This window comes from Colletotrichum chrysophilum (genome assembly GCF_026319265.1).
Source record: "Colletotrichum chrysophilum strain AFK26 chromosome Unknown scaffold_122, whole genome shotgun sequence".
Lineage (NCBI taxonomy): Eukaryota > Fungi > Ascomycota > Sordariomycetes > Glomerellales > Glomerellaceae > Colletotrichum > Colletotrichum chrysophilum.
The window spans coordinates 78,850-100,315 of NW_026517409.1; the positions used below are offsets into that span (position 1 = coordinate 78,850).

General features: G+C 53.6%; 3 protein-coding genes across 3 annotated transcripts; all 3 read right to left on the reverse strand.

Annotated features, from left to right (window-relative positions):
• Window positions 1–3,181: 3,181 nt before the first annotated feature.
• COL26b_010850 (uncharacterized protein) lies at window positions 3,182–5,692 on the reverse strand (the record flags this gene model as incomplete). The annotated part of the gene is made up of 5 exons (XM_053183535.1): window positions 3,182–3,523; window positions 3,581–4,605; window positions 4,791–5,399; window positions 5,453–5,574; window positions 5,628–5,692. 5 exons carry the CDS (start codon window positions 5,690–5,692, stop codon window positions 3,182–3,184), a joined length of 2,163 nt encoding a protein of 720 aa, XP_053032527.1.
• A 630-nt stretch (window positions 5,693–6,322) lies between these two features.
• On the reverse strand, window positions 6,323–9,205 carry COT3 (Elongation factor 2; the record flags this gene model as incomplete). Its single annotated transcript, XM_053183536.1, has 4 exons — window positions 6,323–6,340; window positions 6,394–8,176; window positions 8,233–8,955; window positions 9,198–9,205. 4 exons carry the CDS (start codon window positions 9,203–9,205, stop codon window positions 6,323–6,325), a joined length of 2,532 nt encoding a protein of 843 aa, XP_053032528.1.
• Window positions 9,206–10,936: 1,731 nt separating this feature from the next.
• COL26b_010852 (uncharacterized protein) lies at window positions 10,937–20,726 on the reverse strand (the record flags this gene model as incomplete). The annotated part of the gene is made up of 2 exons (XM_053183537.1): window positions 10,937–20,519; window positions 20,671–20,726. 2 exons carry the CDS (start codon window positions 20,724–20,726, stop codon window positions 10,937–10,939), a joined length of 9,639 nt encoding a protein of 3,212 aa, XP_053032529.1.
• Window positions 20,727–21,466: the final 740 nt, after the last annotated feature.

The window sequence follows — 21,466 nt, forward strand, 5'->3', positions numbered from 1 at the left end:
AGATGCATGCTGCAAAGGCGACGCATCCGGGTTATTGAACGATGGCCGTCTCGGTCTCAAAAAGATTGGCGTTTGAGGTGACGTTCCAGTGAGGAATGGGGCATTGGGGGCTGAAGTAAGGGAGCGGCGAGGCTGATGTGCTTGGTAAGGCAAAGCGACGTTGCCTCGCTGCGAAGCTCGTCTATGCAGGTTAGAGGAGCTTGGTGACGGCAAAGCGAATGGAGATGAAATGGCAGAGTGCAACGTATGCCGGCGACAGCCCACTCCCAAGGGACTTGCGGCGATGTCGATGCTGTTCAGCGGTAGTGACAGGTCAAGATCGTCATTACTCTCGGACTGGACCAAGGGACTTGTGGGAGGCTTATAGACAAAACTGGAAGAAAAGGACGAGGACAAAGACGACGGTACTGATCTGAACTCGTCATGCGACGGAAACGATATCCTCCTATCAAAGTGAAACGACGAAAAGTCTCGAGGTGGCGACGTCGCGATCCAGGAAGTGCGAGACGTCGAGAAATCATTGGTCCCCTGATTGCCGTCCACCTCTTGCGCCGTCTCTTGACTTGACCTTGGCTGGTCCTCGGTAAAGTCGCCGCTGTGTAGAGCAGATCTCGGCCTCTGTATGCTCAACCCCTCTCGTAGTCTCTCATCTTCCTCCTTTGATCCGTCGAGTTTCTCTGGGGTGATGTCGGCGGGAGGTAGGAGGTTGGAAGAGCTCGACTGCGGGCGCGATGTCCGGGGAGTGATCGGGTGACTTGGGTTACTGAAAAGCGACTCAAACTGATTGATATTGTGAGCAAAAAGACTGTCTCGAGCGCTTCTGGGAGTGCCTACATGGCGATTTGAAATCCAAGTCGGGCTCTCTCCTTTCTTCAAGCGCTCAATCAACTCGGCTCGATCGGACGTGACGGCAGCAGCATCGGACTCGGGGGTCGAAGGTCGGGGGCTTTCGAGTATGGGTCCTTCGCAAAGCTCCGTCCGTATGCTCTCCTCGGATAGTTTCCTCGTCAGGGACGGGAGGATGGGCTGTTCGCATTGTATGGCGATCGGCTGTGGTGGTTCGGCATCCGGAGTGTCGGTGACATTCTCCGGGTGATCGAAGTCGTCCTGGAAGATGGGCATTTGCTCGGTAAAGGATTGGTCTGAACCACAGCGGTGCTGTGGTTCAGAGCTGTCGTCGGGTTCGCAATGTTGGCGGTAGTTTTTGGGCAGAGGCAGAGATCGGAACAGCCATGCCTCGCTTGGATCGTGTTGTCGGTCTTTGTTAGGTGGTTTGATGGTGTTAGTCACCAGGTTGATTATTCCTTAACAAATGGCTGCGACAAAGCGAGGCGGTAGGACGTCATAAGTGTGTAGAGTAGACCGAGACGGGCCGCGACACCCCGATTTCGCTCCCTGTCCCTGGCTTGGTTCTGAGTCAAGCAAGGGTGCCGGTGGTTTGCCGGCGCAAATAATTTGACGAGAACGAGGCTTTCTTGGGATCGAAGAGGAAAGAATTTACGGTAAAAGGGAGACGGTGCCGCAGACTAGAAGAGGTTGGCGAGTTGCGGTCAACAGTGCGCTCTCATCCCGCAGTGCATTCTCCCGTCCTGGCTGCCTCCTGCACCTGCCGTTGCCGTTCGTACGAGTTCCAGGTTGGGTACCTACGAAGTAGGTAGCTAGCTGTGGTCAGCTGCACAGGACCCGAAGTAGCGACACTGCACTACTCCCAGAGGGGCCATGGGCCCGGGGAAAAGGGTCCCTTGGCTTGCCCACCTCACCTCCCTCCGCCGACAACCAACAGCGGTGGCTCCCACTTTGGCGCTGGAAAGTCCCTTTTGGACCGGTTCCAATGACTGATAAGCCAACGCTGGCGTATTGGATTCTCCACTTGGACAATCCTGCATTCACTGGCGGCATTGATGAAGCGAATTAATTCAGCAACACTGTGCACAACTTCCTTGATTGCTACTGAACCGCCCAAGATCCACCTTCTGAGCTGGCACTTGACCTTGAGTCCCACTCATTGTCTACCGATGTGGGTTGTCCTCGTTGATGATGAACGATGCGGTTTCCAGCCTGCATTGAGTCTGTCATGCCAATCCGGCCCATGCAAGCACAACACAGCGCAGCATATCTCAACCTAGCTCGTGCTGTATCCATATCCCAAAACCAAAGCACCCAGCGCCCCTGGCCACCGGCAGAAAGCAGCAGTGCCGCCGTGCCACACCCGACAAGTGACTTTTCTGGGCAGCAAGGAGGGGTCATATCGTAGTTCAGCCCAACGATGAGGAATAGAGGAGGAGAAGAGGAGAAAGAGGGGAAAGTCGAATCAAACTCCCTTGGTTGTTGGCAAAGCTCTCGGCTGAAACACACCGTAAGCCTTGGGCAGTAGATAGTTCACGCCTTGACTCGGATGCAACTCTGCTTTGCGAAGCCTTAATCCTACCTGATCCCGCTCGAATCCATCAAGGCTTGCATGACAGCTGCGTACTGTCCACACCTTGCAGCATGTTTGCGCCGTCCGGACCGCGCGATGTATTCATCCTGTCGGCGACAACCCGTTCTCGGCCCCGCAGTGGGTCTGGACAAACCGTGTGATCGTAATGAAGCCGACTGTCCCGCCCTGCGACAAAACCCGCGCAAACCTATTTCGACAACCTCTTTGTCAAAGGCGCCAGAAAAACCGCGACCTGTACCTCTAGTTCAAAGACTACAGCTCGGGGTTATGGCGAACGGGATATGATCCTACACTTTTCAAGGTGTGCAGTAAGTAGTTTGTAGCCATGGACGCTTTCACATTTCATCCCGGACAAAAATGAAGATAAAACTCGGCCTCTTCGTAGGAACTGGGGGCCATCACAACATCCTCTTAGGCACGAACTGGCCAGCCATCACATTACGACCGAGATCCAAAGGAAAGAAACACGGAAACGTCGGTATAAGGGGTATCAATTCTTCTTGTTGCTAATGCTTCCTATGCGCGTTTGCCATCTCTAGGCGACAACTTCATCACAAGTGTCGTCAATCCACTTGAAGCGTAAACGAACCTCGCAACTTTGTCCAACGCCCTCCAGAGCCACCTTGGGCATTCATGTACTATAGCACAGTGATGATCATCAGTCATGAGTCTCGCCTGCTTCGCTCCTATGCAACTTCCCATGTCGAAGAAAAGCTCTACGCTTGTCGCGAGGTGTTTCTCCTACTCAACCCCCCAATCGTCGTCGTCTGCAACATCGTAGTCCATTTCAGGCTGTTGTTCAGGTTGCTGGTCAAGGGTGATCGCCGAGGACCCATTAGGAGCGGCGTTGCCTATGGCCACATCCTGGTCCATCACCCCGGAATACTTGGACGTGCCGTTTTCCGCCGCATTCTTGGCCGACACAGGCGGTGTCGCAACCCATGACAGCTCAAGCTTACAATCGACGCCAGGTATCTCATGATTTGTCAGCCCGTAATAGAACTTCTCGGCTGTCTTCCGATCTTTGAAGGTAACCTGGGTATTTGAGGGCGTAGTGTTGATGTCGGTGAACTCTCCAATGCCCTTCACGAAATTTCGTTAGCATATCTTGCGCACTGATTAGAGAATGCGCCTACTTACGAGAAGATACTGCCGCAGAGCCTCGTCCTTCTCTGGTGAGGTGAAGTCTACACCAGTAACGGACACGGTCTTGGGACGGTTGTCCAACGAATAAGCCGCATACGCGGCGTGCACATCGCCTCTGTATCCGCCGCGGTATGATCCTCTGCCCCGCGGAGCGAAGCCTCCTCGCCCGCGTGGCACAGATCCTCCTCGACCTCGTCCTCTACCGCGGCTAGCTGCGTACCACGGAGTTGGCTCATCCATCGCGCTTGGGTCTAGACCAAGGAGCTTAGCCTCGTCTTCCAGAGCCGCAAGCTGGGCCCGAAGAGCAGAACTCAATGATCCCGCGTCCTCGTCGGGATTTTCTGGGCTTCCGTGCCTGGATCCCGCCAGCCTGGCCTGGAGCTTCTTTTGCTCCTCGCGATGTCGCGTGAGCAGCTCCCTTTGACGATGCTCCAGTTCCTGACGTTGCTTATCAAGCTCTTGCTTCTTCTGCATCTTCTCCTGGTGCAGTTTCTGAGCCTCCTCTTGCTTCTGTAGGAACTCTTCCATGTCGAATTCTGGTTCGGCCAGATGCTGTTCTCCGCCAAGGTCAGTGCCATCCGCTCCAGCTGCGGCAGCGGCTTGCTCGTTTTCGTCCTGATGCCAGAAGACTCTGACAAAACGATTGTCAAAGATGGCCTTGGGAGAACGGTAGGCGGCGTTGGCGGCCGCCCAAGAGCCATACTTCAAAACCGCAAGCCTTCTCTGCGGTTGTATCCAAATATCTTCAATGGTGCCGAATTCCGAGAAAAACCCACGAACAGACTCTTCAGACATGTGCTTGTCGGGGATATTCTCCACAACGATTGTAGTTCTGGTTTCGTCAATGGCAGGGCCTTCCGCTGAGAACGAGGCTCGGTTCTGACGCCGCCGGCTCTTAGCCCCTTGACGACCCTTTTTGCCACCTCGACCGCCTCTCTCGGCGTTGAAAGCCTCCATCAGCTGCTGCATTGCCTGGAAATTCTGCGACATCATCATAGCTGCAGCCTGGACATCGAATTCTGCGTAATGGTCAGTCTATATTCTGCAAGGTAGAATCAATGAGAACAAGAGAACGACAATGTAGCTTTCAGTAGTCAACCTTATAATAAAATTTGTAAAGTCATCGCATAAATGCTCGGACGGAGTTGTCATCACGCTACGAGTAGGGAAAGAAGAAAAAAAAAAAAAGTCGTGTGAAACTTACCACTCAGTTGTGGAGGCCCGTTGGTAGCGTCGTTGGCTGGCAACCAGATCGGCTCAGAGCCGTGGTCGTACTGACACGAGCTTCCACGGGCGCAATAGCCTTTGGTCGCGAAATCACGGCATTTCTGCCTGTTTCTTCTCGGACCTTGCGGCGTTCCATATGGAGGCACCTGAGAGTAGGCCGGCATTCGCGGCGACGCGTCGCGCCAGGCCTGAGGCCCGGTGGGTGGCTGAGGGTTGTGGGGGTCATACGGCGCAGGCCCGGCTGGAAGCTGCGAATAGCCATTGGGATATGGTTGATTTTGGTACTCGTCCGTGCCACCATCTCCTCTCGTCAAGAAGCTTGGATCCCATTGGTCTCGACGCGGCTGCTTGTACGCTCTCTCGGCGTGACCGCTCGACGCGTCTGCGTCGCCTCTGTCATAGTATGAGCGCTTTCGCGAACCAGTCTGAGGTGATGTGTCGGAACGACTTGTGTGCGAGGAATGTTCTGTGTAACGGCTTTCGCCTGCAGTCTCGGATCGCTTCTTGAAGGAAGGAGGTGCGCCGGGCAGGTAAGACTTGTACTCAATGACGCGAAACAGTTCGTCGACAAAGTCGGGTGCGGTATCTAATTCGCTAGTAAGTGGACACATCGTTCGGAGATTTTTTCTTGATACTTACCTGTGTTGAGAAATTGCGGCAGCTCGCTTTCGCAAGCTGTACGAATCGGCGCAGCGTCCCCTTCCTGGGATGCGAGAAGAGCAAGGACATAATCTGCCAGGATGTCCGTCTCGGTATCAGAGCTGCCATGTGTTAGGGGAGATGCAAGGTATGACGGAGATGGTGCGAGACTGACACTTCGGGCAGCTTTTTCATGAGCCATGCCTTAAGCAAAGGCCCATCCTCCTGAGGAAAAAACATGGTAGCGGTTCGGACTGTGCCGGACCACGGAGTAGAAGCAGCACTGCTGTATCAATAAGTCTGATACTTATGATGTGTCGAAGAAATGGGACGAAGTCATTGTCGTTGTTCGGGGGGAAAACCCTCAAACGAACGAGATTTTCGCGCCTACCGGAGAAATGGATCGTGTGGTTGAAGACAGCAAGAGCGGCACCCAGAGCGAGGCTGAACTTTTTTTTATTTGCGCCTCGCTAGGACAGGCCCACTTTAAAACTAAGTGGGATCACTCCACGCAGGTCATAAGCCTCTTCGTAGATGTCCGTACCCATGCCTCTCTAATGAAAGCCTACCTTGCCGTCCGTGCCCGTCCAACGGGAGAACTTGCAGGGTCCTATAATGTCAAAACAGGCATAAGCCCTCGTGTATCAATTGTGCGATTCCCAATGCACATACGCATACTGCCGCTTACTGGCATTGTCACACTCATTCCAGGAATTGACATATTGAACTTGTTTGTCTTCATTCCGAGACTACGCAAAAGCTATGGAAAGAACCGGGCTCTTAATTTTTGATATCATCCACCAAACCCAGTTCGTCAAATGTGCCCAGAAAAGCACAACGCCATTTTCTATTAACCCGTGGGAAAGGCGTTTACAGCTTGTCGTAGTACTGGAAACAGTTAGCATCATGTCAATGTGAACAGATATCGAGGGTAAACTTACGTTCTCAACACCCGGAACCTCAGTCTTGAGACCCTTACGCTTACGCATCTCCTGGACGACCTGTCCGACCTTGGAGGTGGCATCGAGAGGAGAACCACCGGGCAGAACCTGCCAGTGGTCAAAGACGGACTGAGGGAAAGCCTGTCCGGAGGTGGCCTGGCGCAAATCGCCATTGAAACCGAAGGATTCCATGACGGGCAAGTAAGCTTTAATGGTGAAGAGAGGAGTACCAGGACGCTGCTCCTCGTTGAAAACGTGACCACGTCTGCGGGTAAGGACACCGTAGACACCACCCATGGCCTGCTCGGGAACCTGGATCTCGACCAAGAAGACGGGCTCGAGGAGAGCGGGCTCGGCAAGCAGAGCAGCGGCGTAGAGAACACGACGGGCAGTAGGGATGATCTGACCACCACCACGGTGGATAGCATCGGCGTGCAGGGTAACATCCATGATGTTGAAGCGAGTGGAGCGCATGGGCTCCTCAGCGACGGGACCCTCACGGGTGGCCCACTGGAAACCAGAGACGACGGAGTCCTTGATTTCGTTCAGGTACTGGACGGCCTTGGTCTGGTCAACGAGCAAGTTGGCACCAGTGGTGTCGGGGCCGAAGGTCCAAATCTTGCGGGCGTCGGTGACATCCCAGCCGAAGTCGTCGGCGAGGATACGAGCACGAGCCTTGAAATCGTCACGGGGGCCGATCTTGCCAGCCTCGATCTCCTTGGAGAGCTCCTCGTCGATGGGCTCGGCGATCATGTACAGACGGTTGTGCTTGTTGGGAGACTTGGACAGAGCAGTGATGCTGGACTTGCCGGCAACAGTCTCGCGGTACTGGACGACGGGGTCGGAGATGATGAGAGGGACACCGGCGTGGTCGTTCTCGAGATCGTTCAGGCAAATCTCCAAGTGAAGCTCACCAGCGCCGGCAACGACGTGCTCACCAGACTCAGACGTGTAGGTGAGGACGCAAGGGTCGGACTTGGACAGACGCTTGAGACCCTCAACAAGCTTGGGGAGGTCCTGGGCGTTCTTGACCTGGACGGAGCGCTGCACGACGGGGGAGACGGAGAACTTCATGACCTTCAGGTTGTGGGCGGTGTCGCTGGTGGTGAGGGTACCAGACTTGAGAAGGAACTGGTCAATACCGACCAGACCGACAATGTTACCGGCAGGCATGTCGTCGATGGCCTCGACCTTACCACCCATCATCAGGACGGTACGCTGGATGGCCTTGATGAAAAGGTCCTCCTTCTTGCCAGGGACGTAGTTGGGTCCCTGGATGCGGACCTTCAGACCGGAGCGGACGGTACCGGCGAAGACACGACCGAAGGCGTAGAAACGTCCCTTGTCGGAGGTGGGAACCATCTTGGAGACGTAGAGCATGAGAGGACCCTTGGGGTCACAGTCACGGATGGCAAGGGCAGCCTCATCATCGGGGGGACCCTCGTACAGAGTCTCGGCACGGTACTTCTGGGCCGTGACGGGGGAAGGAAGGTGGAGAATCATCATCTCCAGAAGAGCGTCGGCAGCGGGAAGGAAAGTGCGCATGACAGCCTTGAGGAGCTGCTTGCCCTCCTTGTCCTTGTCCTCAGTGGCGAGCTTGAGGTCAAGCTTGGAGAGAAGGGTGGTAACCTCATCCTTCTTGAAGTTCATGACAGCGGAGAAAATCTTGAAAATGGGGTCCAAGATGAACTGGTTGAACGCACGCTCCAGAGGCTTGCCCTCGTGGGTGCCCTTGCTCGTCCACTTCTTGGTATGCGGGTTGAAGTAGCTGTCACCCCAAAGTCTAGAGGAGAGGGTTAGCCAAAAATAACAAAATCAACAAGTTATGTGTCAACTTGCCTCTCCATCATCTTGTTGCGGTCAACACCGAACTTCTTGGCGTAGCGGACGGCGAACTGGCGGACGGTGAAGGCCCAGCCGTGCAGACCGGAACCGAAGGCGATAGTTCCCTTGTAGGGGTAGACCTGGACGTCACCGAGAGACTTGTCGAAGTAGGTGGAGATAATGACGTTGACGGACTCGATGGTACGAGAGAAGGACTGGTACAGGTCCTCCTTGGACACCTGAAGCTCGAGAAGAGCACGGTCGACCTTGTTGATGATGACGACGGGCTTGATGCGCTCACCGAGAGCCTGACGCAGGACAGTCTCGGTCTGGACGCAGACACCCTCGACGGTGTCGACGACGACGAGAGCACCGTCAGTGACACGGAGGGCAGCAGTGACCTCGGAAGAGAAATCAACGTGACCGGGAGAGTCGATCAGGTTGATCAAGAAGTCAGTACCATCGGTCTTCTGGCCGACGATATCCTTGACATCCTCGGGGTCGACGCCGTGGTACAGGGAGATGGCAGTAGACTTGATAGTGATACCACGTTCCTGTTCATCTGCACGTGTATCCGTTGCTCTTGCATCTCCTGCCTTGGCGGTGGAGATGATACCGGCCTTGGACAGGAGGGAATCGGTAAGGGTGGACTTTCCGTGGTCGACGTGGGCAATGACGGACATGTTACGGACGTTGGTGGGCTTGTCCATAAGCTGCCGGATCTCCTCGATCGTGAAGCTGTGATGGTGATGCCATAGTCAGCCAACTGAAGCAGCGATGAAAGCTTATCTCCGAAAAAGTGAGGTGTTGTTGCTGCAAGGCGGGGTAAGGAGTGGCATTGCTCAGCAGCGTAGGTGCCGCCCAGCGCGCCAATTCAGCATCATCAAGGAATTGCCCATCGCCGCGGTAAAAAGGGACAAAGCGCGGGCGAGATTGCCAACGACGAAGAGAGCAGGAGCAGGCAACAGGAGTGGACTCACTTGACCATTTTGACGGCGGTGGCTCGGCGAGCACTTCAAAAATTGGTATGTGTAAGGTTGAAGTTGGGCGAAGCGGGGTTGAAGAATTTGCCCCGCGCTCACAGAGTGCTGAGACCTTTTTCTACTTGAGAAAAGAGGCAAGCAGATAAAGCTTGTGAGATGCCGAAGGTTGAAAGACGACGGTTCCAGGAACGACAGGGGAACTTGAGCTCCTCTGCCACTTCTTTTATCGTCGGGGAGATGATGGGGAGGGCGGGATGAGGAGGAGAAGAAGAAGAAGATGAGAAAATTTGGATGTGGTGCAGGCTCTGCTTGAGGTGAGGTGGGTTGGGTGCCAGACGTTGCCCCGAGGGAAAAAAAAGTTAGTGCTGTTACGCCGTGGGTGCGTGGGCGCTGGCCCTCGCCGGATGAGAAAAATGGGTATGGTGGGGCGGCCAGAGAGTGAGGAAAAAAAAACCCCGCCACTCTCGCCCTCCTGCCATTATTTGTTTTTCCCACCCACCACTGACCAGTGCTCTCTCCAACCACAGCAACTGCAAAACATCACCCCTTCACCACCTTAGGTGTGTGGTGGGATGAAAGTGGGCACCTTTCGATCGCACCTGCTCATTCGGCCATTGAATCAGCCTGCTCGCCGTGGCGCCACTCCGTTTTGCTGCGCGTAGGATTAACACTCCGCATACATACGCTCCCGCCTGTGTTGACTCCTCAGTACCCAGACACCTACCTACCCACGGTTCACGCCTACCTGCCCGTACCTACTGAGCGACCGGGCATCGATGGCGGCCCCAAGCACCCCAAGGTAAGGTAGGGTGTCTAACGCCTCGTGTGCCTGTGCTGAGGAGCGATCCCTTCACTGGCCCTTGGAGTACTACCTACCTTGCCTACCTACCTGCCTAGGTATGCGAAAATGGAAGGGCAACAACCCTGGTCCCCTCGCACCAGAAAGTCCGGACGGCGGACACGAGCTTCAGTGTCTCATCAGACACGGGGCGCTGCTCGTCCCGGGGTCTCGTTATTGGCGTCGCCAGCTAGACGCATCTTTGACACATAACCCGTTTGAATTAGACCAAGCTCGATGCTCTCTCGCCTTAAGATTTCCTGCTGTAGACCATCCAAACCACCTAAGTAATCCTGGGATTGTGGTTTCAATGGAAAGATCCAAAAAGCAGCTTAGTGTGGCAGACTGTGTGAATCCAAAGCCCCGCCCTGGCTGTGTGATCAGCACCCCGGCCCCCCCCTCCTTGGAACTCGACCCCTCTGTATGACCGACCCAATGACGACGTTGACCGAATTAACTCTGCCCAACTGCCAGCGTTATCCGGCAGGGAGTCATCCGCCTTCCGCCGCAACTATTTATTCAACCGGTCGGCGGCTGAAACCAAAGGATTCTGTGAATAAGGGCGCGCCGAATGACTGGATTTCCAGACCGAGCTGTATCTGTACACTTAGTTGGATCCGGGCCACGCCACAGAGCACACCGAGAAGGTCTGTATTGATGGCGGGGCAAGGTCTAGTCACATGATGCACTCTGTGAGGAATGCGAGTGGGATATATGATTACTAAGATAAGACGGTACTTCCATGTTCACGTCTGGTGCTTATTATTAGTGTACTTGCGTGTGTACGTGAGGCACTCATCAAGCTCATTCCCCGCAAACTCCCTTAACGCCGAACCAAGACTGCAAACAACCCTCAAAGCTTACTTACAGTACACACCGAGTGACTCAACGCCGGGTTTTATGATCCCAAGATTTTCGAGTACGCATCTTCCACCTCGCCGGCCAACTCAAGTAGAGCTACGATGACGATCTGATGCGTCAGGTTGGGCAGCCGGTCTCGGTGAAGGCCAATCCATTCTAGCGGCGGCGTTGCCTCTCCCATATCCCTCAACTGGGGTGTCTCGATAATGGGCGGTTCCAGTGCCACATAGTCGTACTTCGACTGCGGCACGTTCACCTCGGCCGTGATCTTTTGCTGCGATGAGCCTCCCACCTGCTGCTCCTCTGTATCTGGCACGCCCGTCACCTTGATGGCCGTGAGTGGGAGCTCTTTGCCCCAAGTCTGCTCTAGCGACTTTGCGTGATTGGCCCACATCCCCCTGATGTAGCTGATGCGCGAGTAGTTCCATCCCACCTCGACTTTGCCCTCGAATGCGCTCTTGAAAATGTAATCGATGCGATTTTGATTCGGTGTTTGCCATGTCTGCATGACTGCACCCACCTTGGGCACCTTCAAAATGGTTCCACCTCGGGACCCTGTGGCTCTCTCAACCACGTCCTCCACAGAAATTTCACTAAGCGTCTTCGGCGCCTCAATATTTCGGACGCCGGCGAGTCCAATACGCAATTGACCGAGCGTGAGCCCCAGGATGCTGTGGACGCGCCGCTGTTCAATGCTTGCAGCAAATCTTGCTTCCGCATCCAGAGCTTCCATCTTGAACACTTGGTGATCCGAGAACGTGCTCGGAAATACACCAAGATTCAGGGCCTTGAGCGTCACCACAACATCGGTGTCGAGGGAGATAGGTGACTTTGACAACGTGTCTTCCTCTCGGAACTTCGGCAAGCTTGTCAGATGAGGAGATGCCGCAGTGTTCCCATAAGACCTTCTTCGCATGAACTTCTCGATTTCTTGCAAGGACATTTCAAAGTTGGCCTTTCGTTCTTGTATCAGCTTCTGCACTGCTTGGTAAAGAGCAACACCTTGCGCTGCAGATGTCGTGGTGCCAAAAACCTGTACCGCGTCTCCGTCAAAGATGGCCACCAACCGGTCTCCGCTGCCTTCGAGACTGCGACGAACGTTGTACATGAGAAGCTGCAGAGATGTGATGTCGGCTACGAGGAACGCTTGGTAGTCGAACGCTGCCTTCACTCGAAATTGGCTGAAGCCAAGCGATGCTTGAACAAGAGGTGTTTCGTTGAGCGCTTGCTCTCTCTCAGGCCATTGGATTGACGTCCGAAGCTGAAATTTTTGGAGGGCAATAAATCCACTCAATCTGCCGGTGCAGTCAATGCCAATTCTCTTGAAACCAAGGCAGAGATTTTGCTCCCAGTCAGATGTCTTCTTCGATGAAACCCAGAATTCTTTGATGGCGAAAATGGATTTGCCAATGGCTTGACCCATATCGACGCTGACGTTCAAAGAGGCAATCGATACTGTTGCTGTCCAAGGGAACGCCGCAGTTGCAGCCACCTGCTGGTATCTTTGAACCAAGTGGCCTTGCGACGTTTCTGTGTTAAGCTTTGCCACTGGGGCCGTGGTCGTGTTTCGAAGTTCGTTAGGATACCAGATCTCGCGGAAAAGCAAGAAGTCTTGAAGCTGTTTGGCGTTGATTGAAACATTCATAGGGCTGACTTTGAGAATAGCTGACACGCCACTGGTTCCGCTGACGTGTTTGCTGTTCATCAACGATAGCACAATCGAGTCAACGTCAAAGCTCCCCGTCGACTCTCGAGAATATACATGCTGAACGGACGCTTGGAGTTTGGAGAACGCGCCTGATATGGAGAAGAAGTTGCCTTGTTCCACGGACCGCACGGTGTTGACGGTGAAGTAGATGTCGTCAAAACAGGTTGTGGCAGCAACGCGGGCGATGGGCTGACAACTGAGTGAAAACTCTTGACGACATATCCGAAGACCGAGGTTCAATTTGAGACGACCAATGACGGCGTTCGGGTCGGCAGTAAGAATGTTATCCTCATTGCCAGGTTTGGACTTGGATGCTGCCGGAGTCTGAACCGCCGGAGCATCTGTGTCCTTGCTAACAACCTCTTTAACGCTCGTTGTCATATCCATGATTAATGGCACAACGGAGGGATACAAGATATTGCTCGATGCGTCGATCTTGATTTCGCCGTACAGGGAAGGATCTTCGCGGCCGTTGTCGCGATACTCGAATTTCCAGGCCAAACCTGGAGTCCTGAGCACAGTGCTGCTGCCGGAATCATCAGTGCTGAACTGGCCATATTTTCCGGCCAAGGATGGCCTGCCAGTTCTTGAACTTCCACGAAGCCCATCCGTCGGTTTCTTGCCAGACACGTAAACCACAGCACCCGAGAAGTCAGCGTCTACCAAAAGAGATTCTAGACGTTTGGTGCCGAGGACACTGCGTCTCGGGGGAGCCGGCTCTTCGACCTTCTCTATCTTGTCGACTTTGAGAGGAGCTGTTCCTGTGGTCCAGTTTTGTGATGCACGCTGCACATTCTTGATCGAGAGTCCGATGGAGTCATTCAATATGGCCGCAGGAATTATGAAGCCCGAGGTTAGACGAAGATCAAGCGACTTGCCAACTGCCTGGAACGCTAAGCGGCGCGTGTTGGGGTTGGAGACATATGCGATGTTGAAGACGACCTCCGGGAGCAAAGCCGAGTGAAGAGACCTGAGGCTCCTGTCTTGACCCGGAGGAACCATTTGAAGCTGGAAGTTCTCGATGGTGAGTCTAGCTGACTTTGTCTGGCGTGTTCCAAAGCTGACCAATTGAACTGATAGGATGAGGTCTTCCTTGCTCCCTGCAAGTGGCATTAAGTCGTCCGAAGGATCTCCAACGAGCCAGCAAACTTGAGTGTCGCGCACTTCGAATCGGTAAACAATAGACGAGAGAAAGGAGTCAATAATGTCCGGTTCCTCCATCTCCTCTTGATCGTTGATCGCAATGCGTGGTCTGGTTTGCCTAATTTTGCGTAGATACTCAAGCTCTCGAGAGGTATCGAGATCTTTGATTTTGTCACCCATGTAACCTAGCGCAGCAACCACCGTTGATACAGTCTCGGGTGATAGATTGATTTCAAGCCCGTCGCTCCTGAAGTTGAAGGATCGCTCTTCTCTGCCGTCCTCTGTGGAACGTGTGTTTGCTGAAATCAGAGCTCCCAGCGCAAGGCTGCCGCAAGATCTCATCGCGTTGTCTTTGCCCTTCTGTACGTCAATCAAGATCTGCCGCAGGTTGACATGTAGCTCGGGTTGCGCCAAGATTGGCCCGTGGGACTCGTGCCGATTCGAAACTTCCAAATGCACTCGATCCAAGGCAAAGGACAAGCATGCGGTTGGGTCGTTTTCTGAGACTAGCGGTGTCTTTCCAAACATTTCGATGCCAGCCAAGGTGAGATGAATTGTGTAGACAAGATTTGAAGTCGACGGTTGCGGAGAAGTCTCCTTGGGCGCGGCAGGCGGCGTCTCATCGAAAATTTCGCTGATATGCTCTTGGATGGCCTTGGTGCTCTCTTGCAATTCAGTGACGGCACTGGAAATCTGCGGTCTGTTTAATGCCCGCAGCAAGCTGTAAACCGCTGAAGCATCGAGTTGCATTAGCTCCACAGAGCCGAATACCGACACTGAATGCTCTTCCTGGCCCATATGGCTAACAATCCGGCCATTCGTGGGTGGAATGCGTAGAAGTGAAATGCTGCGAGGCTGATTTTTTACGTCCATTCGGATCTCGTGCGAGTTCTCCTTCACGTCGAAGTCGAAGATAAGCTCCTTTCCAAAATTGGCAGCCACTGCTGCTCGTGCCACAACGCCAGAGATGTTGTATGTCATGGACTGGAGGAGTGGTACGCTTATGAGGTATTCGTCTAGGAACATCGCAACGTTAACCCGGAAAGAAGAGAGTCGTTCGGCTATCTTGATGCTATCGCGCCGAGGCGCCGGTGACTCTGGCAGCTGCTTTTGAAGCTTATGAATTTGGGTAAACTCGTCCTTGACCAGATAATCGACCACTTCCACGAGAAAGAGAGGATCTTGCTTCACAGCCAGAGTCAAATTGCGACTGCTGGCCGTGGATTTGATTGTGTGACACGACGTAGTGTCGGTCTCTAACAGCTCGTGAGAAATAAACACGCTCGGGTCTCTCAATTGGAACATCCCCAAGAGCTCGGATCGATGGTGCAATCTTGACGTAACTGCATCACAGCTCAAAATGAAGTTGATGGATGAGCCGGTCTTTTCGTACCCATCGATCAAGCAAGATGCTTTCAGATTGTGGCCTAGGGATGTAGCGCTTAGGTTGATGGTGTCGATTTCGACAGACCCACGTCCCACAGCGAGAACAACATGGAAGGCGTCCTGGGACTTCATCTTGTTCTCCGAAGGCGTGCTCTGTCGTGGCTCTTTTCGTGGCTTTGCTGCCCGGCTCGATTTGTTGTATAGGCGGAGAACGTCTTCAGCTAACTCGCAGAGCTCCCAATTTAGCATAACGGCCGCTTCGCCGCAGTAAACGTTCAGAACGGTCATGTTTTTAGGGCTCTCCGACTGTTCAGGAGAAACGACAATCTTCCTCTCCAACCTCGTTGTCAAATCAGCGAAAACGATCCGGTTTTCCTTCGGCCCGGGATCCAAAAGCAGTTGTATGTCCCTCAACCGAAGAGCAGCCAGAGTGGGTAAGTCAGGCGTTGCAGAGTTGCCAGTAGCGTTCATCTGACCGTATACGTTTTTGATCAGCTCGGAACCTGCTACGTCATATAGATCCCAGCTGCGCCATCGTTGGAAAGCATCGATCACTCGTTGAGAGGCATCGGGTAGCGGAGTCACCGAGCCAGACAAACAATTGATTTGCAGATCGTCCCTAAAGCTGGCTGGCATTCTGGTCCATATCTGACGCAGCCGGGCGGCCATCTTCCATGAATCATAAGTCCGGAGATGTTCTGATGCCGATCGTAAGACCGCTGAAGGGCGCGTCAGAAAGGATGGATCGCCAACTGGATGGCCATCTGTCATGAGCTTGTAGACGAAGTGCTTGATCCGATCCTCATGTAGAGACATGGTCTGGCTTAGCACCTCTCCTAGCTCTGAAGCAACGCTGCCAGTCCGATGTATTAGCGAAGCCAGATACTCGATCTTCTCCGATGCAGTGCTGCTTTTGATGCCACCAATATCTGCGTCAATGTAGGTGACGTCCTTTGAGCCCAGTGACAGCATTACCCGCTCGATTTGGGCCATAAAGGCTGCTTGGTTTTCTTCCGCCCCGGACAATCGCTCCGAAGCAGACACCTCGGCAGATCCGAGCTTAAGCAGAACCGATGTCCTTTTGCTGCTCTTCACCGGCTCTTCTGGGTCTTCCCAAGCCTCACTTGATCGGAGACATAATGAGAGTTTTGACAACGACACATCATACTGGTCTTGTTCCTCGCCTCCGGGATTGAGATGATCCATAGACGAAGAGTTTAGAAACCGGATGCTGGCTTTGGGGATCCTGAGCATAACGTCCGTGATCTCACCCGCAACCTTCTTCTTCTTTTGATGGTCGAAGATGTCGGTCATTGAAGCGATCTGTAGGCTGTCGAGAATGCTTTCCGGCTCACTTGGCTGCAGTGCCGCAATGAGCAAACAGGCATGCCGTACAGCAGCAGGGTTAAGAAATGCGGTCACCCCGGAGGGTATTTCGATTATGATGCTGTTTTGAGCACGGTCTTCTGCCAAGGAGTCCGGGTCGATGTCATCCAGGTCAAATTCCGAGAAGCCGAACGCTGACTGCTTTTCGTCCATCTCGATGCTTTGCATGACAGCTTCCGATGTATCTGGCCGGATGCTCTCGAGAGGGAATGGTGGAGTGTAAAATTGGCTGGAGAAAGCCACAGACGAGTGGTAGTTCGTATCTCGTTGCAAATCCCCGACAGCACTGTAGAATGCGGAGTGGCGACCAGTCGAGGCTGAGATATCACGTTGGTGTTGGGGATATCGCTTTCCCACTTCAGGGCTGTCAGGATAGAGAAGATCAGATTGCCTGGACTTCGCCCGTGACCTGACTGAGCTTCTTGGCCTCACCACGCTGCTGTTGCTGGAACTAGTAGTGGCGGTGGACAGGAAGGAACTCTTGTGGCGAAGACGCCGGCTGCGGCTGAAAGTTGACCGGCTATCAAAAGATCTTTGATCTCCGATAGCGCCGTCCAAGACCGTTGGATGGGGGACTGGCGGGAATCCCTGGGCAGGAGGATCTAGTTGATCAGGGAGCATCTCCTCCAAGATGCTGGGCAGCAGCAGGAATTCGGTACGGCCTGTCCGCTGATCTTCACGGCGAATGAGTTCCTGTTGCAACTTGCGCTGTTCAGAAAAATGGAACTTTCTTCCGATTATGGCCACTCGGATAGAGGCTTGGAAAAAGGCATCAGTCTCAACGCCGTGCTGAGCTTTCCACTTGTGTCGCATGGCAGACTCGGAGTTAACACACGAAACCTGAATATCGGGGATCTTGATGTCTGCACGTCTGGAGTAATGCGTTCGAGCCCAATCATTGAACTTGACGTCTAGCGTGCCGGTGGAGAAAAGAAATGCTGCGTCTTCCACATGACACCAGACGCGAATGGCTTGCACAGCTACCCTCAAGAAAGTGACATCGTACACAATAATTGATGAAAGCGGTATTAAGGCATTCTCGTCGTCGTCGAACTCGAACGCAAAGGCCTTGCCTCCACTGATCAATGCGGTCAGAAAGTCGGTCGAACATTCGCCTGAGACTGTCCCAACAGAAATATCCCAATTACACAGGTATGTCGGTTCTGTGGGAGGGAGTCCAAACAAACGATGGCCATAAATCGTGACGCCGTCGACGAAGATTTGCGTGCTTGATACTGCACTTATTGGCGTCTCCATGCCTGATTCTGTGTTTCCGAGAGACAGGTTCAGAGGATTGAGGTTGACCTGCAGATCCATGTAGTAGTTCGTGAAACGGAGATCTAACGACAGGCCAGCAGTCTCGATTTGAACGTGGCGCTGGCTGGAGTACAGATTCGCAGGCAGAAGTATGCGAGGGTCATCAACCTTGACACACAGAATGACGTCTAAATCGTTTGATTTCTTTGGCGGCGGTCGTGTTGCCAACTCCGCGTCGGGATTAAGCTCTTTCGCTCTTAAAAGTTCCTGATACTCTTCCAGAGTTTTGAAGTGAATGTAGTCTCCGAGGTAATTGTCCTTCAGCACCAGAAAGTATCGTATGAGAAAGCCATACAGGGTTATGGTGGGCGATTGAACACCCATGTTCAGGGTCAGTGTATCAATATTGGCTGGCGACGTCGTGGCGTTGTAATGATACTTTCCGTCAAGCTCGAAATTCTCACCGTGGCCAATCTCTTTCGATGTGATGAACGCGGCTTGTGTGTTCCACGGTGGCACATGCAAAGACAATTTGAAAGCCTCCGCACCGAGAGCAAAAGAGACTGCGTTGACGCTGGGCCGAAATTTGTCGATAGGAATGCAAACATTCGTTACCAGGGACGGGCTCTGGGCTATGACATACGCATTATCGTCCAAGTCAGTGGGGTTGTTGATGATGTTGCCGTCGTTGATGTTCAGATACAACTTGACGTTGCGGAGGTCCAAGTTGAGATAGTATCTGAAGGGAGTAAACACCAGGTACTCGGCTGGCGGACCTGTGGCCCAGTCGTCGACCAAGTCAATCAGAAGGAAGACATGGTCCCTGAGGATGAACAATTCCAACTCGTCTGCGACGATGTTGAAGTACCAGGATCTCAATGAGTTCCACTTCAGGGGCGTAGATAAATCGCAGGATATGCGCTGAGCCCCTGAGCGCCACAGGAGCTCATGATTAACGCTACTTGCAAGCTCAGTACTAGGTAGATCAACGTCTAACTTCATCTGATACCCGGTTGCGCTGGCCAGCATGTCCATTGTGAACGAGATTGTCGAATTGCCAGGGACGATGAAATCAAGCCAACCGCCGGGACGCAGAGGGGCAGCATCAGGCTTCATGTCTTTCTTGGCCCGATTTCGTTGTTTCCGCCGTTGCTGCTGCGGGGGTGTCGTTTTCATGGGAGGCTCCTTTCCTTTCCATCTCCAGTTCTTGGAATCCTCTCGTATTGGTATGCGTAGTGTCATCTCTTCGTCCAATTCGACGTACAACTTGAACTGGGTGGGAACACGGTACGCACCCTCTGCAAGAGGGACCGCAGGAATTGCGTCCTTGGATAGACTGGGCACAAAAACACGCTGAAGATCGGCCCTCTGGCGGTCAGCCCATGGCCCGTAGTTTACAATTCCACCCTTGATGGCGAGGATCATTCCCCAAGCAGGGGCTTCATCGCCATTGATGTACGTTGCTGCGCTCGTCTCTTTAGACTGTCGTCTCGCGGCTTCTGCTGTGACCTTTCCGACAACGTCCCAGTAGATTGTCAACGTTGCCTCAGGACTGTCTACGATGGTCGACTCGGCGGCGTATTCTACGCCAGCCCAACGCAATCTGGCATCCTGTTCGTCCTCGTCAAGATATCGTGCCAAACCTTGCCAATGACTGGACCCAGGTATCTGCGATACGGCTGTCGTAAGAGGGCTCCTTGAACCCAACGAGAAGGACTCGACCGATTTGCGCCAATACGGTACCAGATTCCTCAAAGTGCCCAGTGCACGGCGGCGTTGTCTCTTGAAAAACGATGTCTTGTAAGTCGGGCTAGGTTCCTGGGCTACTAGTTTTTCACGACTTGCCCTAGTGGCCTGGTCCTCTTTGAAGTCGTCATTTTCTCTCATCTCTACAATGGGATGCTGGAATTTGATCTTGAAGATCTGTTTGTACGGGTCCGGCGTTGACGTTTTTGAGGCATCAATTTCGCCTGACAGTCCATCGGCTTTGACAATCAAGATGGCCTTCGTGTTGTCGTTTCCCAAGACCACCGCCGCTTTTTGGCAAGTAACGAAGATAGGGAATAGCTGCAGCAGGAGGGGTAGGTCGGAGTCGGGCTGAGTGGCCTCATTGCTTCCTTCAGGCACATCAGAAGGTGTGCTAATTTGGCTGGCGGAAGAGCCACGGCGACCTAGAGTGTTTCCTATTCTGGAAAGAAGCGCAGCTCCAGGAGCTTCCTTTTCAGGGGCATCTTGTGAGCGATCTGACTTCTCGGATTCCCTCTGCCCTCGATTTCTGAGAGAGGCCGTCTCTTCTTTAGACTCGAAGGCCGATGACACGTTCTCGGCAGCGGTCGGTTCCTTGAGTCCAGCCAAAACGCTGTCGTATGCCGGGCTTCGATTGTAGATGAACCACTCCAAGCCAACCAGAGACATGGTTACTCTGCAAGGAAGGTTTGAGTGACGGCCATTTGTGAGAAATGATGCCTGTTCAGCTTGCTGCTGTGCCGAAGCTTTGATGTCCACCTCGCGCACACGGCGCAACCAGTACCTCCAAGTGACGTAGCCATGTTGAACGAGAAAGGTTTCGTTATTGCCGTGATACCGCAGGCCGGTGAAGAATATGCGGCCGCCGAGAAGGGAGACCTGTAACGCCTGGATGTCGAGGTAAATGCGGTAGCGGTGCCAAGTGTAGGTGCGTATGCCCCACGAAAGTAGGGATCCGAAGGCTCGGTTGAAGTAAAGGAGAAAGAAGACGGCACTGGAGAGAGTAAGCAATTGGTCGCGTTGTTTTGCCAAAGAGTTGTCGATTCTCACAGAGCAGCGCAGACGAGCATGTAGGCCAGAAACTCCCTGTAAAGATCAGCGGTCAGCATTGGCTAAGCATTATCATGTCAAATCGCGTCAAGTACCCGTTGAAGGCTGGCGTTCCCGCCGGAGCGGGATTGGGCTCCCCTTCTTGCGCCATTGCAGAACGGGATCCTCAGAAGCGGCAAGACTCAAGCGGTGGCATCGAATTCAGAGGGTCTCGATCTGCTCTGCTGCCATGTCTCTCGTGTGGGTTCAGGTGTTCTTGGTCGCAGGTCGCAGGGGAGATTCGTGCAAGTGTGGTGGTGTTGTCCGAGGAGCACCAGCACGGGGCTAGCAAGCAGTCGCAAGCAGTGCTAGCAGTCCGCGAGATGGAGCATTTGGAGGGGATCGCGTTCGGACTATGGGGGATCAAGAAGTCGAGTCGGGTTGTAATGTTGAGCAGGCAAGAGAGAGCGTATGCGGTGAGGTGTGCTGCGGTCAGTTGTGGCTGGTGAGGTAGGTAAGGTAACGGAAAGCTGGGACGGGATGGAAGCTCGGGATCCAACCAATGCAGATCAAATGCAAAGCGCGGGTGCCCACGGTTAGTACCTTAGATAGGTTCATTGATGCATGGAAGGCGCCCGGACTGTGAACCAGCTTCGTGCCCTCCAGCGCATCCATGTGATGGGGCTGTTGTCTCGCGCTAAGGGCCTGAGGTAAGTACCTAAGGTAGGCGGGAGTGGCCCTGAGGCAGGGACCCGGTATGCCGTACGTTGCCCTGCTGGCCGTTTGCAGTGGATCATCGTACATAATCAGCTTCTGGAGGCGTGGGAGGTGGAAGACTCAATGTCCCCGTCCCCCACATGTCACGGCCTGGTCTCTGACCCCAAGCATGCGGTGAAACCATCTACCCCAGCA